This window comes from Podarcis filfolensis (assembly GCF_964270895.1).
Source record: "Podarcis filfolensis genome assembly, chromosome: 12".
In the NCBI taxonomy this organism is placed as follows: domain Eukaryota; kingdom Metazoa; phylum Chordata; class Lepidosauria; order Squamata; family Lacertidae; genus Podarcis; species Podarcis filfolensis.
The window spans coordinates 13,033,412-13,046,637 of NC_139614.1; the positions used below are offsets into that span (position 1 = coordinate 13,033,412).

Consider the following 13,226-nt stretch of genomic DNA (forward strand, 5'->3'; position numbering starts at 1 on the left):
AGCTATTTGTGTTTTAGCCTATTCTATGGATGGATAGATGGATGGATGGATAGATTCCGTTTCTACCCAGCTTTCCTCTCAAAGGAGCGCAGAGTGGCAAACAGACCTACAATTTAAAATGATGCAAAGCAGGAATATTCTAAAACAGTTAAAACATTCTAAAAATAATTACAGTGAAAAACACCTAAAAGCAGTTGCAGTTAAAACATCGTACAAACAGCATTAAAAACTTTGCATCCAGTTATATCGGGGTTGCTAGGAACAGTGTTCTTCAGCTGCAAACAGAACTGTTTTCAGATTTCTCCTGAAATTTAATTATGATGGATACAGGTGCACCTCACTAGGGAGAGCATTCCACAAATGGGGGGCTACCACTTAAGAGAAACTCTCTCCTATTATCTTAGTTCAAGTATTAGTCTATATTTATTTATTTATACATACATACATACATACATAAATGCATACATACATACATGCATACCCCGTCCATCTGGCTGGGTTTCCAACAGAATATTAAAATACAATAACCTATTAAACATTAAAAGCTTCCCTAAGCAGGCATATCCAACAGGTAGATCGTGATCTACCGGTAGATCACTGGACGTGATCTGGTAGATCATTGGCTCTCCCCAAAGAAGCTGAACAACTGTGGCTCCCCTAAAAAAAGCTCAACATTTTACCTCCTTCCTCAACAACTTTGACCTGAACTTTGATCACTTCCAGTCTTCAACGTTGTGAATAGATTGCAGTATCTTGGGAGTTGGCCACCCCGGTCTAAAACAATTGGCTGCCCCATGATACCACAATAACAATTGTCTACCCCATTGGCTAGGCTGGGCAATATAACGAATACTGAGCTATATGGCCCAATGGCGGAGCGGTATAAGGCACCTCCCTGTCTTTGTTCCTCCCTCAATTTATTCCTAAGCTTTGATGGTTGTCTTAAAAATAGATGCTTACTGCATCTTGGGGCTTAGCCTACACATCTGAGAACTCGTTTCGTGGAGTTGTGGGGAGCGGGCGTGAGTTTTGCCGGAGCAGCTTCTTTTAATGTTGATCAGTGAAATTTATGGGTTTAGTATTTAGATTTAGCTTGGCTGGTTAATTCACTCATAGATGCCTTTCAGAAGTTGGCTTCAGGGCATGCGTATTCCCCATGTTCATTAATTATTCCTCTTGTAGGTAGCGCACTTGCATTTTGCATCCCCGTGCACTTAAAAGCTCAATTATAGACACACATTTTTTCATAGTCAGCGGATTCCACATCCCCAAGGCACCTCGGGAGTAATTTGTAGGGGTGGGGTGTGGAATGTAAAACTGGCAGGCATTAAAGTAGGTGCATATATTTTAATCTGTTTTTTAAACATTTATCATGTGATCTTGTAAAAACACACACACACACACAGCGACTCTACTATCTTACTGTAGTTTTCCAAGGCCCACCAATGTATTTGGTTATGTAATAATGATCATAAGCCTTTGCACTTGAAATCTACTATGCATTTTAGAGGAAGCTTCTTGAAACGCAATGTTAGTATCCACACAAATATGCTGGAAGGTAAAACAGGAGTTAAGGGACCTTGTTTACCATTTGGGAGTTATAATTACTGGGGATGGGGGATGTGGGAGTTCAGCAACATCTGGGGGGCCAAAGGTCCCCTACACCTGAGTTAAAGGAAATTAGTAGGTAATAGGATGCAGAAGGGACACGGGTGGCACTGTGGGTTAAACCACTGAGCCTAGGGCTTGCCGAAGGTTGGCGGTTCGAATCCCCACGACGGGGTGAGCTCCCGTTGCTCAGTCCCTGCTCCTGCCAACCTAGCAGTTTGAAAGCACGTCAAAGTGCAAGTAGATAAATAGGCGGGAAGGTAAACGGCATTTCCGTGTGCTGCTCTGGTTCTCCAGAAGCGGCTTAGTCATGCTGGCCACATGACCCTTGAGCTGTACACCGGCTCCCTCGGCCAATAAAGCGAGATGAGCGCCGCAACCCCAGAGTCAGCCACGACTGGACCTAATGGTCAGGGGTCCCTTTACAGGATACAGAAGATGAGCAACTTTTACTAGATTTAACAAAAGAGCAGCGCCATTTGCCTTCTTAAAATGCAAATTATTATAAAACTTATATGGTGGTGTAAAGGCTTCAGAGCCTTTACGCATATCAAAGGGTACCAGAAACTTCAGGATATGTAGTTTACTACTCAACTAGTTTTTACTCAGAGTAGAACATGGCTAGGTTGGGGCCACTGATTTCAGCAGCTCTACTCTGAGTAAGCCTTAGTTGAATACCACCTTTATTGTTTGTTTCAATCATAGGATTAGTGAGTAGAGTGAGATTTTGTTGCCCGTGGTATTATCCAAGTGACTAGACCAAGGTTGCAGTAGCGTACACAGTTCCACACACACAGATGTGCATGTAATTGTGAGCAGAACAATATCCTGAACTATTCTAACTGATTCCTCTTGCCCTTTAGATAAAGAAAAGGAGGAGGGTGTCTCTAAATCCAATTCTGATTCCTCTTTGGTAGAACAGAGTTTTCAGTCCTTTTAATCTTTGTTGTTGTTGTTCTGATTTCTTAGTCTCCTGAATATTTTTGCATATCAATTCCTGATTATTAAACAGGGCTTCCCTACTTCTACCAGCGTTTAATCAGCGTAGGCAATCAGCAGGCAATTAACATAAAATTAAAGTTGCATCACCTACTTTGCTTTTGACAGCCCTTGTTGAAGGGGCACGGGACTATCACCACCATGTAAAAGATGCTAACCCCTATTTCTGAGACTGATTGCTAATATGGTACAGGACAAGGCAACAACACACTGTGTTTGTTGTGATCCATGCAGAAAACACAATGAGGAGGAGCCACTGTATTCTGTTGGGTGGCTAAGGGTAGCATGGTTTGCGGGTGGCACTGTGGGTTAAACCACAGAGCCTAGGACTTGCCGATCAGAAGGTCAGCGGTTCAAATCCCCGTGATGGGGTGAGCTCCCGTTGCTCGGTCCCTGCTCCTGCCAACCCAGCAATTCGAAAGCACGCCAAAAAGTGCAAATAGATTAATAGGTACCACTCTGGCGGGAAAGTAAACAGCGTTTCCGTGCGCTGCTCTGGTTCATCAGAAGCGGCTTAGTCATGCTGGTCACATGACCCGGAAGCTGTACGCCGGCTCCTTCGGCCAATAAAGCGAGATGACCACAGCAACCCCAGAGTTGGCCAAGACTGGACCTAATGGTCAGGGGTCCCTTTACCTTTAAGGGTAGCATTTACACACCAGAGTTGGCATCCATCTGTCTCAGGAGACAATGGAGGAGTGTGCCAGGATGATGAGCCTTTGACCTGAGGCAGCAGGCCTTTTCTAATGTTCTTATTTCAAGCCTTCTTTTTTCACTGAGATATTCTTGTGAATAAATGAAAAGGGCTTAGTATAACAGTGCATCCATGTTTTCCTTTTGATTTCAGTGACAAAATGTTCCCAGTCTACGGTTTTGGAGCCAGGATACCTCCGGACTATAAAGTAGGTGTACAGGTGAATCTTCCTCATTCTCTTGGTGGGTAGATTGCTGGAGAAAAGACATACAAGTTGAGAAAGGATGTTGAAGGGTGTGGGGGAGATCGCCAAGCAATTTTAGAGTTCCCCGAGATTCTTGGAGCTCTGAAGCTCTCTGTGCATGCTATATTGCTGTGTGCATAATTGCGAGTCCTAAATGTTCTGCCAATGAAGATAATTTGAAGGCCTCTGGCTCTCCACAGAATATTACCATATTGTAGAGTTCCCATGCCACTCAGTTTCCCCTCCTGTTGTGACAAATCTTATTTTTAGAAAATACATTTGGCATTGAGACTGGGTGTCAAATGCTTCAAAGGGGTAGGATTAATGTAATTGCTCAGAGAAACCTTTCTTCTTCTTTGCGGTGCGAATGCATTTGAACCGAAGCAATATGATCCAAGAATGGCGTCTGAGAACCAGCCCAGAGGTGGTCATTGTGTGAAAGGGGGTATTGCATAAACTAGAACAATAGAAAATAAAGAAATATGAATATCCATTTTTAGTAGACAGCTGAAGTTACTAGGCCAGAAAAGCTCTCTACTAGTGATTTGTGCTTATGGCAGTGTTCTTACTGGGGACATACAGTACATTGGCCCGTTTTGGCCAAGCCATAGTTTAGCACAGTGTCAATGAGCTGCAATAAGGTTTGAGCTTGTGCACTCCAAATTATCCCTCCAGTGTGGTTGCAAGAGGGAAATCTTCAGCTTTGAATAACTGCTTGTCATGTTGGCCAAATCTGATAAATTGTGGTTGATTAGAACATTGGAAATATGGATTGCGGGTTATGAGGCTGGTTTTTTTAAAAACAAACAAACCATGGTTACTATTAACCACTGGATGACAAGCTAAGCTGTGGTTAATCAAAATCAGAAGGGAATGTTTCTGACCTCCTCACTCCACATCAGAGGAGAAGAGGAGAGCACACACGCCCAAGGCTTGCTGCTACCGTATTTTTCGCTCTCTAAGACACACCCGACCATAAGACACACCTAGTTTAAGAGGAGAACAAGAAAAATAATATTCTCTCCCTCTCTGCGCAACGCCCCTTCAGCAAAGCGGCAGGAGAAACGGAGCCCCTTCCATTTCTCCTCCCGCTTTGCTGAAGGGGCGCTGCGCAGAGAGGGAAAGCTGCACAGCGCCTCTCCAGTGAAGTGAAGCCAGGAGAGCAAGAGGGATTGGTGCACACCGACCCCTCTTATTCTCCTGGCTTCAGGGATAGCCGCCCGAAGCCTCCGGAGCGCAGCGGGAGTGCTCCTGCAGCGCTCCGGAGGCTTCACGTTGCTTTCGCTGAAGCCATGGAGCCTGCATTCATTCCATAAGACGCACACACATTTCCCCTTACTTTTTAGGAGGGGAAAAGTGCGTCTTATAGAGCGAAAAATATGGTACTTAGTCTCATCATTCTAAACTGCTTTTGTATGGCACCTGCTTTAATGTGATGTCTGAACTGGACTGGGTGACTGGATATTCTATTTATGGCTGCCAATAATATTGTTTTGACTTACAACCTTAATGGAATAACACAGCGCAGGATGAATTATGCTCTTTGCGGCCCTTTCTAAACGTAATGGCAAAGTCATCCAACACACACATCCTATGCTCACTGACATGCTTTGTTTGCAATTACAGGGAAAATACATGGTTGTGCTTTTCCTAACATTACTTGAAGTGAATGAAGTATATGACAAATAAGATGGTAGAAATTCAAACAGGCATAGATTTGCAAAATCGGCGGGGGGCGGGATGATATTTGAATGTAAAATTTGATTCATTTATCTCTTGATACTTTGTTGGGAAGATATACACTTGAAATAGTATGATTAAGTGCTTAGTAGTATGGGTGAAAATTATGCCCACAAGCATTTAAAGAAATGTTAAGCTTGGTCACATACACTTTTAAGCCAAAGTGTAATTACTTCCACATATGTTCACACACGCACAGTGGAATTAGCTTGTCTGAAACTGGAAAAGTAATGAACATAATAATAACGACCACCATTAATTTGGCTGTCTTTTCCAATCAAACCAAGTCATGCAATCTAGATGTATGACACAAATTCCACAAGTATGAGGCAGTGTGATAATTACCAATACACTCAAATGAAAAATAAAAGGATCCTTTAAACAATTTTCAGTGACTGTCAATATAGGGACAGCCTGTGTGAATTCTCCATCAGCTGCAGGAAAAACCTGAGTCACTTTTCTGAACTAAAATGTTACTTAATTTTTTTGGGGGGTTGCCCATAGGTCTCTCATGATTTTGCAATCAACTTTAATGAAGACAACCCAGAATGTGCAGGTAATCATTTTGTTACGGCAAAGAGACTGATGTGTCTGATGTAACATATATTTGGCTATAGACCGTGTCATTTTTGTGCCTGTTAATTGTTTGCATTATCTTCTGAGAAATAATGGGACATGCTATGTGAGTCACGGACAGTGGCGTAGCGTGGGGGGTGCAGGGGGGGCAGGCCGCACCGGGCGCAACATCTGGGGTTAGGGCAAATCCATGGGTTAGGGGGCGCAAATCCACGGGTTAGGGGGCGCAAATTACTTGCCTTGCCCCGGGTGCTGACAACCCACGCTACGCCACTGGTCACGGAGACACAGTTATAGTTGTTAGATTCCTTCTAGTGAAAGAATGGGAGGGGTTAAGGGTTTTTTTAAAAAAATTACTAATAATTATATAAGTTGTGTGTCTTGTTCCTCTATTTGATCCTTTTACATGGTCTTGTACGTATTCTGGTATTTTATGCATTGTGACTTGCTGTTCTTTTTATTGATTACAGTTTAGTAATTATTTCCTGTAATTGCTAAGAGTGAATTTCTGTTTAATTATCATTTGCCGGTATTTCATTTTATCGTGTCCTATTATATTATACTGGATTATTGAATATTGCTTTATTTAAGTTGTTAATTTTAAAGTTAGGTTTTTATTTTGACTTTTTTTGTATGGGATCAGACTGTTCGATGGCGTGTAATCTTTGTTGTATGTTCTGATGTTTCTTCAGCTTGTAAACCACCTTGTGTGTAGTAATATACAAAGGTGGTATGCAAACTAAAAGTGAAATGAAATGAAATGGAAATCCCCTCTTTCCACTATGATTTAATCTTCCTTTTGATCAGCTAGTGCAGGGAATGGCCATATGGTGAATGCACTCTCATTGGCCTTCTACAGGGTCCCTTCCACCTCAGTGAAATTATCCTGGAAAGAAACATTTAATTCGAGCCAGTATTACAGGTTGCAGTGTATGCTTGGGTGCAATGTATGGTGCCCCACAACAATGTCTCTGGTTTACAAATGTACCCACTGGTCCAAAAAAGATGGGGAACCTCTGAACCAGTTAGCTAAGGGGAAATAGCTTGTTGTCTAAAACTCAATTTAAACACATGAAATGAGGCAGTCCCACATGTAGAAAAGGCTGCAGATTAAAGGCCTGGCACCTTCATGTATAGCTGGCGTCAGGCTTCGGGGAATCGGCTTGCTCCCCCTTGGCCGTAAATGAACAGATCAAACAAAATGAAAATCTTACCAGTTAGTTTCTTTAATAAACACAGCGAGGGGCAAAAGAAAGCATCTGCCCAGGATGGCGGTGTTCCCAATTAAGGGTCAGCCCCCCCCCTCCGTCCCTATTAATCTACGTCACTCCTACGTCTTGTAATCTGAGTTTGTAGCCTCTGTTCTAACACTTTCTGAGCTCTCCATAACTTTGGAGAAGGAGGAATGAATACTATCCAGAGACTGTGAATCTGTTAATTCTCTCCCTTCTAGTGTTTCTTCTGCTAGTTGTTCCCCATCCGGTATTTCCCAGCTTCTGCCTTCTGAACTGTTCCCCTCTGCAAACCACTGTTCCAAATCTATCCTGACCTCCTGCTCCTGGGAAGATTCAGGATCAGGAGGAGGGGGTGGCTCCCACCGTTCCACCTCAGCACGGTCCCTGACATCTGGGGAACAACCAGTGTCTGAAAACCCAGAGAGCCACTACCAAGGCAGTGTAGTCTTAGGGTGGGGGTCTGTGGTCCTCCAGATTCTCATCAATCCCAGCTAGCATGGTCAGTGGTCAGGGATGATGGTAACTGGAGCCCCATGACTTTTGGGGTACCCCAGGTCTCCCCTAACCCTGGTGCACAGCAGACAATACTGAACTAAATACTCCAATGGTCTGACTTGGTATAAAACATGGGTGGCATTTTAAATACGAGTCACCTTGCCATGCTAGCCAGGTTGGATATGAACATTTTAAATTAATTACGCAAACAAATATTTTCATAGGATTCCAGATGTGTTTTTTTCAGATATCCCCCGATATAACAAATATGGATCCTTAGAAAAGGCACAGTCTGTTGCACTCTGGTTCACTGCAAGTAAATATTTGACTATAAGCAGCAAGAGAGAAAGTTATTATCATCTAATCATTCAAATCTACAGGGCTGAAGGTGTGGACATCCTCTAGTGCCCAGATCTTAAGACCTCTATGGTATAGAAAACTAATGCATCCTGCAAAGTGTTTTAATATCATCCAGGGTGGTTAATATCTGCAAAATGCACCGTTTAAATGCTGCTGGCGAGGAGAAAAGCTGGCTCATGAATTATATATTACATAACATCTGAAAGAGGTCAGGTCAGCAGGGGGGAGAGAGAGGCTTTGAGCAAACCTTTCAGAGCCACAGCTGCGCGGAATAAATTGGCAGGATAGTGGAAGCGAAATGGCGTGAATCACTCAAAAGAAACTTTTTTGCGGGGAGGAAGAAACGAGGGGCTCTCTCTACGGAATCGTTGCCCCAAATATATTTTCCTTAATGATTGATCGTGACATTATCTGCTGTTCTTTCCCCCTTTTTAATGTAAGGGATCCAAGGAGTGGTCGAAGCATATCAGAACTGCCTGCCTAAGCTTCAGCTCTATGGGCCTACAAATATTGCTCCCATCATTCAGAAGGTGGCTAAATCAGCCTCAGAAGAAACCAACAGTAAGGAGGCATCGGTGAGAATCACAGCAGACTGGCAAGCTAAACTAGACTTTGGGTGTCATCTGCATCCTCAAGAATGCATAACAGATTAATTGCCCATTAATTGTGATTAATTGTCACACTCTGACAACCCATGTGTACTTGATATCCTAGGGATGGTAAAGGAATGAGTTTCCCCTACTTTTTCAATGCAAGTTTGGAGGGTTCATTTTAGTTGGGGCACTTGGTCTGGAACCAAGAAGTGATGGGGATGGGGGAAGAAGAAAGCCGTTTCCACTTAATTCAGTGAGTATGGAATAGTGTGCTCTTGTGTATGTTAGTAACCAAACAATTAAACCCCTGCGTTGCAAACAATTATCAGTAATATCCAAGGCAATACGATGACCAAGTACAACAATGCAATATCAATATAAACTATATAGTCTGTACGGAACATTGAACAATATGAGAAATCAAATAAGCAGAAATCTTATAAATCTCTGAAAGTCACTAGATGTGCACTCTTGATGGATTCTCTTGAAAACATAGAAACCAAATAAACATAAGTCTTATAAGTCTCTGAAAGCCTTTGTAGACTATGCAAGTCTCTGAAAGAAGCAATGTGTCCGATTCTTATCTGATGAAAACAAGCCATAAAGCTTTGTTTTATGACGTCCAACACTGCCGAAGTGGTCCGCAAACAGACGTAGTGAACAGTGATTCCGGATATACCCACTGTTTCGTAGAATTCTTCTTCAGCACAGCAGAAGGATACGGAAATGCTTCATAAACTGCAAATGAATTATTGAAACGATAAGGCCTCTCCTCCTGCAAGAGGGGAGGTGTTGTGGGCGGGAAGCAATTCCCGCGTCACGCAGGGGGCGTTACGCCCCCTGCCCCATTCGCATGGCTGGCGCGTCATGCCCCCAGTTGAGCACCCAACCGGGTGGCTTGGCAGGGGCGTGGTTTGCTGCACAAGAGGCAGCCGCGCCAGCCATTCTTCCCATTTGCTGACCTTTCCGCCGCGAGTCAGCAGTATTAGGGATTGGTTACAGCTGTGAGGGTATTGGCAGTGAGCCTCTTGGGCTCAGGTGGCGGTTAGGCATTGGAAAGTGTTGTTGGTGTGTGGAAGGGCAAGGTGTGGCCATCGCCTACCCCTTCAAATTTGGGTATTCCGTTAAAGGAATCTGGCGGTCGTGGATCCTGTCCGATGCCTGTGTGGCGGGGGGCCATGGCACGACCCCCGGTGACATCAGGGGAGAGCTTATAGTTGTATAGCATCAACAGGCTCCCCCTACTGGTGGTTAACCCCTCTTCAGACTCAACCCTCTCCGAGTGGGTGGAGTCAAATCTTCCGTGGTCCAATGCCTAAGCCAATACCTTCTCACTTGCTGTAATCAATAAAGTTGTGGCCTTTTCTTGCCCATTAACCTTATACACTGTGTCCACGTGTCTTTATTCCTCCAAGCGGGGATCGGGTCCTCGAACCACAACAGTTTCTTATCTGATGAAAACAGCTTGCATTGTTGTACTTGGTCATCATGTTGCCTTGTGTATATAAGGCAGAAACAGTGCCTTTTCATTATATGAGGCACAATAGTGTTAATAAATACGCATGTATTTTCATAGAATCAGATAGATAGCTGTGTTTGTACAACCTCTGCAGCCTGCAATGCATCTATGGTCCAGTTCCGTTCATTTGGTCTACAGAGCTCCAGCTAAAGGATGGACAACCTGTTTGTTCAGCATTCATCCCGATTTGCTTGCACAAATATGTTGGAATATGTCTGTCCTTTTTACTGATCATTTGTTCTGATTTGTTTAAGAGACCATGCAACAACAATGAGCGTTTGTACTGCATTCATTCTGATTTTATTGGGGGCTGTTGACATATCTTACTGCCGAACTTTCCTTCATCCTACGCTTTCCAGGCCATTTCCATGTCACTTTCCTAACTGCAAAAAGCCCATAAAAAAAAACAACTAGGATAACATAGCAGCATAGCTGTCAACTTACAGATTTGAAAATAAGGGACCAGCAGCCTCAAAAATAAGGGATCAGCAGCCAAAATAAGGGATTTTCTGGGCACAGGTATGTTCAACTTCTGAGCCCCTCCCAGCCAAAGGCAGAAAGCCCAGCCAGCAGCCAAACAAAGCCTCAAGCGGTGGTTCCCATAGCGCAGCAACCCGGCAAAGGGGATGCAGCAAGGAAAACCACCGTCACCTCTCCACTGGGAAGCGCTGAGCAAAAGCGAGTCCCCGGGCAACGCGGCCGATTTGATCGGCAGAAGGCATGCAAGCTCCACCCCCCCCCCAGTTGTTCTTAGACTCCTTATTGGAAGAGCAACGCAGCCAAGCAACACAGTTGGAGCCTCCCTCCTCCCTGGCCGGCAGGGAGGGAGGGAAAGGAGCTGCTTCATCAATAAGGGACAGCAGCGGGACATGGCGCTGGGATAAGGGACTTTCCCGCCAAATAAGGGACAGTTGACAGCTATGCATAGCAGTTTAACATCCTCTTCAGTTGCACAATCCAACTTTTTGGTATGTGCTTCAGCCCCTTCCACAAAGGAGTGATAACCTGGAGTCCACAATCCCCACTGAAACCTTTTCCATTTACATCATTCCTTTTGCTTTCAGTGAAAGTTAGTTATGACTACCTTTAGATGGAACAGGGCTATGGCGTGTAATTTCTACCACCTTTACAATAGTTCATACCGCCTTGTTTAGCAACTAGATTGGTCATCCAGGTGACCATTCTAAAGTTACATAGAGGGAAAATCAGTCACAACTATTCATACCCCTGGCATCTTGCCTTGTTGCAAATCCCCCATTACTATTCAAATTATATGCTGCATATGCTTCTATACACAAAAAATTCTATGCTGCATATGCTTGTGTACATAAAAGGCATATTTAAATAAAAATAGCATACAGAATGCATTGCAGTAGGATAAATTGCTTGCCAAAACGTGTATCTTTGGCAAAACTGCAGATTAAAATGCTGGTGAATTTTCACAAGGACTTAAAGAAGAAAATCACAGACTGATAGGAAAACGTGCAAAATTCAAATTAAAACTAGAAAAATAAGAAACAAAGAGAAACAGAAATTGAGAGATTCACCCATCCCCAGTAGGTGAGAAGCATTGTTTATGTAGTGTTTAACTTATTTTAAAAATTTGATCTGTTCCCCTACTTATTCATAGCATAATAAAAAAATACATAATTCCCAGGGAGAAGTGTCAGGGAATCTCTGCATCATTGATTTAAGAAGCCAGATGGAAATAGATTGGAATACTGACTTTCTTTTTCAACCCTTCTATAGCAATATTTCATCTTGCTGATTCTGACGGATGGCGTCATCACAGACATGGCCGATACACGCGAAGCCATTGTTCATGCCTCCCATCTCCCCATGTCGGTCATTATAGTTGGAGTAGGAAATGCTGATTTCAGTGACATGCAGATGCTGGATGGGGACGATGGGATCCTGAGATCGCCTAAGGGAGAGCCTGTTCTTCGCGACATCGTTCAGTTTGTGCCATTCAGAAACTTCAAACATGTAAGATTAATTTTCGCTGTGTTCTCTTTTGGAATGTGTTATTTCGTAGTCCAGGGACTGTAAAAATGATGAGCCTCAACCCCTGTTTTCACAACTAAGGATCAAACAGTGCAGGTTTTTAAAAATGCAAATTGTGTCAGTTGGTGGTGGGAAGACTGATAATTAATAGTATTAGAGCAGGTGTAGAGGGGGAATCTAATCCTTTCTTTCTCTGCTGCAGTCTTGAGGAAAATCCCTCTTCCTAAGCTAGTATTTGCTTGGGGCGAGGAGAGGAATCCTCCATTGGGAGGTATCCCCCAATGTCTTTTAGAACACTGCCTGACCTGAAATTATATTATGAAGCCTCATGTATTTGTTGGATTTGGGAATGGATAAAATTAAAAAATACAGATTTATTAGATTTGGAAGGGATTGATTTTATAATCCTCCATTGGGAGGTATCCCCCAATGTCTTTTAGAACATAAATCATATGGGTGTTTGTGAGCGGAGCCAGTAGTAAAATTTGGGGCAGAGAGTCTAATAATATGGGAACTAATTGCAAGGCTGTCTGCCCATCTTTGAGAGGCTAAGGAGTAAACCCTACACAAATCCAGAGTGGAGTCCCTAAGACAGTTAGATGGCATCTTGTACACCTCCTTCCGGTAACTCCTGCAGCCAAACTGGAGCCAAATGTATTGCTCTGTTTTCCTTTGGACCACATCAGCGAGGCTGAGAGTGAGGTCTTATCATCTGGGCAGCCCAGGACCTCCATACACACTGCCCAGAGAGCTCACTTAGGTGCTGCCAACACAGCAAAAACAATGCAGGAGGCAGCAGCTGTGTGTTACCTGTCTCTGCAGCCACAGCAGGAGCTGTGATTCTCCAGCAGTTTGACTCCACCCCTGGAGGTGCACTCCATTCTCTCTACTTGTGAAACTGTCACAAGCCCATAAAACAAGTGTATATCTTTCCAACTTTCTACCAACAGTGCAATCCTATGCATATTGAATTGGAACTAAGTAGACACCATCAAGATCAGTGGACTTAGGAATAAGTCCTACTTAACTCAATGGTACTTACTTCTGAGTAGACAATGATTGTGTTGCTAGTGATGCAGGAAAATAGCCCTGCTGTACCAAACAGGAGTGCTCAGATATCCTGACTACGGCAGGTTTTGAGCTGGGAAAACCTGGTTTC

The 13,226-nt window shown here is 43.5% G+C and overlaps 1 protein-coding gene and 1 long non-coding RNA gene across 6 annotated transcripts in view; both read left to right on the plus strand.

Annotated features, from left to right (window-relative positions):
• CPNE4 (copine 4) overlaps positions 1–13,226 on the plus strand; it is a 246,331-nt gene that overhangs the window by 228,947 nt on the left and 4,158 nt on the right. For 3 of the 5 annotated variants that reach the window (XM_083578069.1, XM_083578070.1, XM_083578071.1), the window contains 4 exons: positions 3,455–3,521; positions 5,790–5,841; positions 8,393–8,526; positions 11,813–12,049. In XM_083578069.1, the coding sequence (XP_083434195.1) occupies positions 3,455–3,521; positions 5,790–5,841; positions 8,393–8,526; positions 11,813–12,049 (490 nt within the window). The remainder of the gene's footprint in view (positions 1–3,454; positions 3,522–5,789; positions 5,842–8,392; positions 8,527–11,812; positions 12,050–13,226) is intronic. The other 2 variants (XM_083578073.1, XM_083578072.1) reach the window with 1 other exon arrangement.
• The window catches only part of LOC310745633, a 233,552-nt gene that overhangs the window by 173,059 nt on the left and 47,267 nt on the right, over positions 1–13,226 (plus strand). The window lies entirely within an intron of this gene.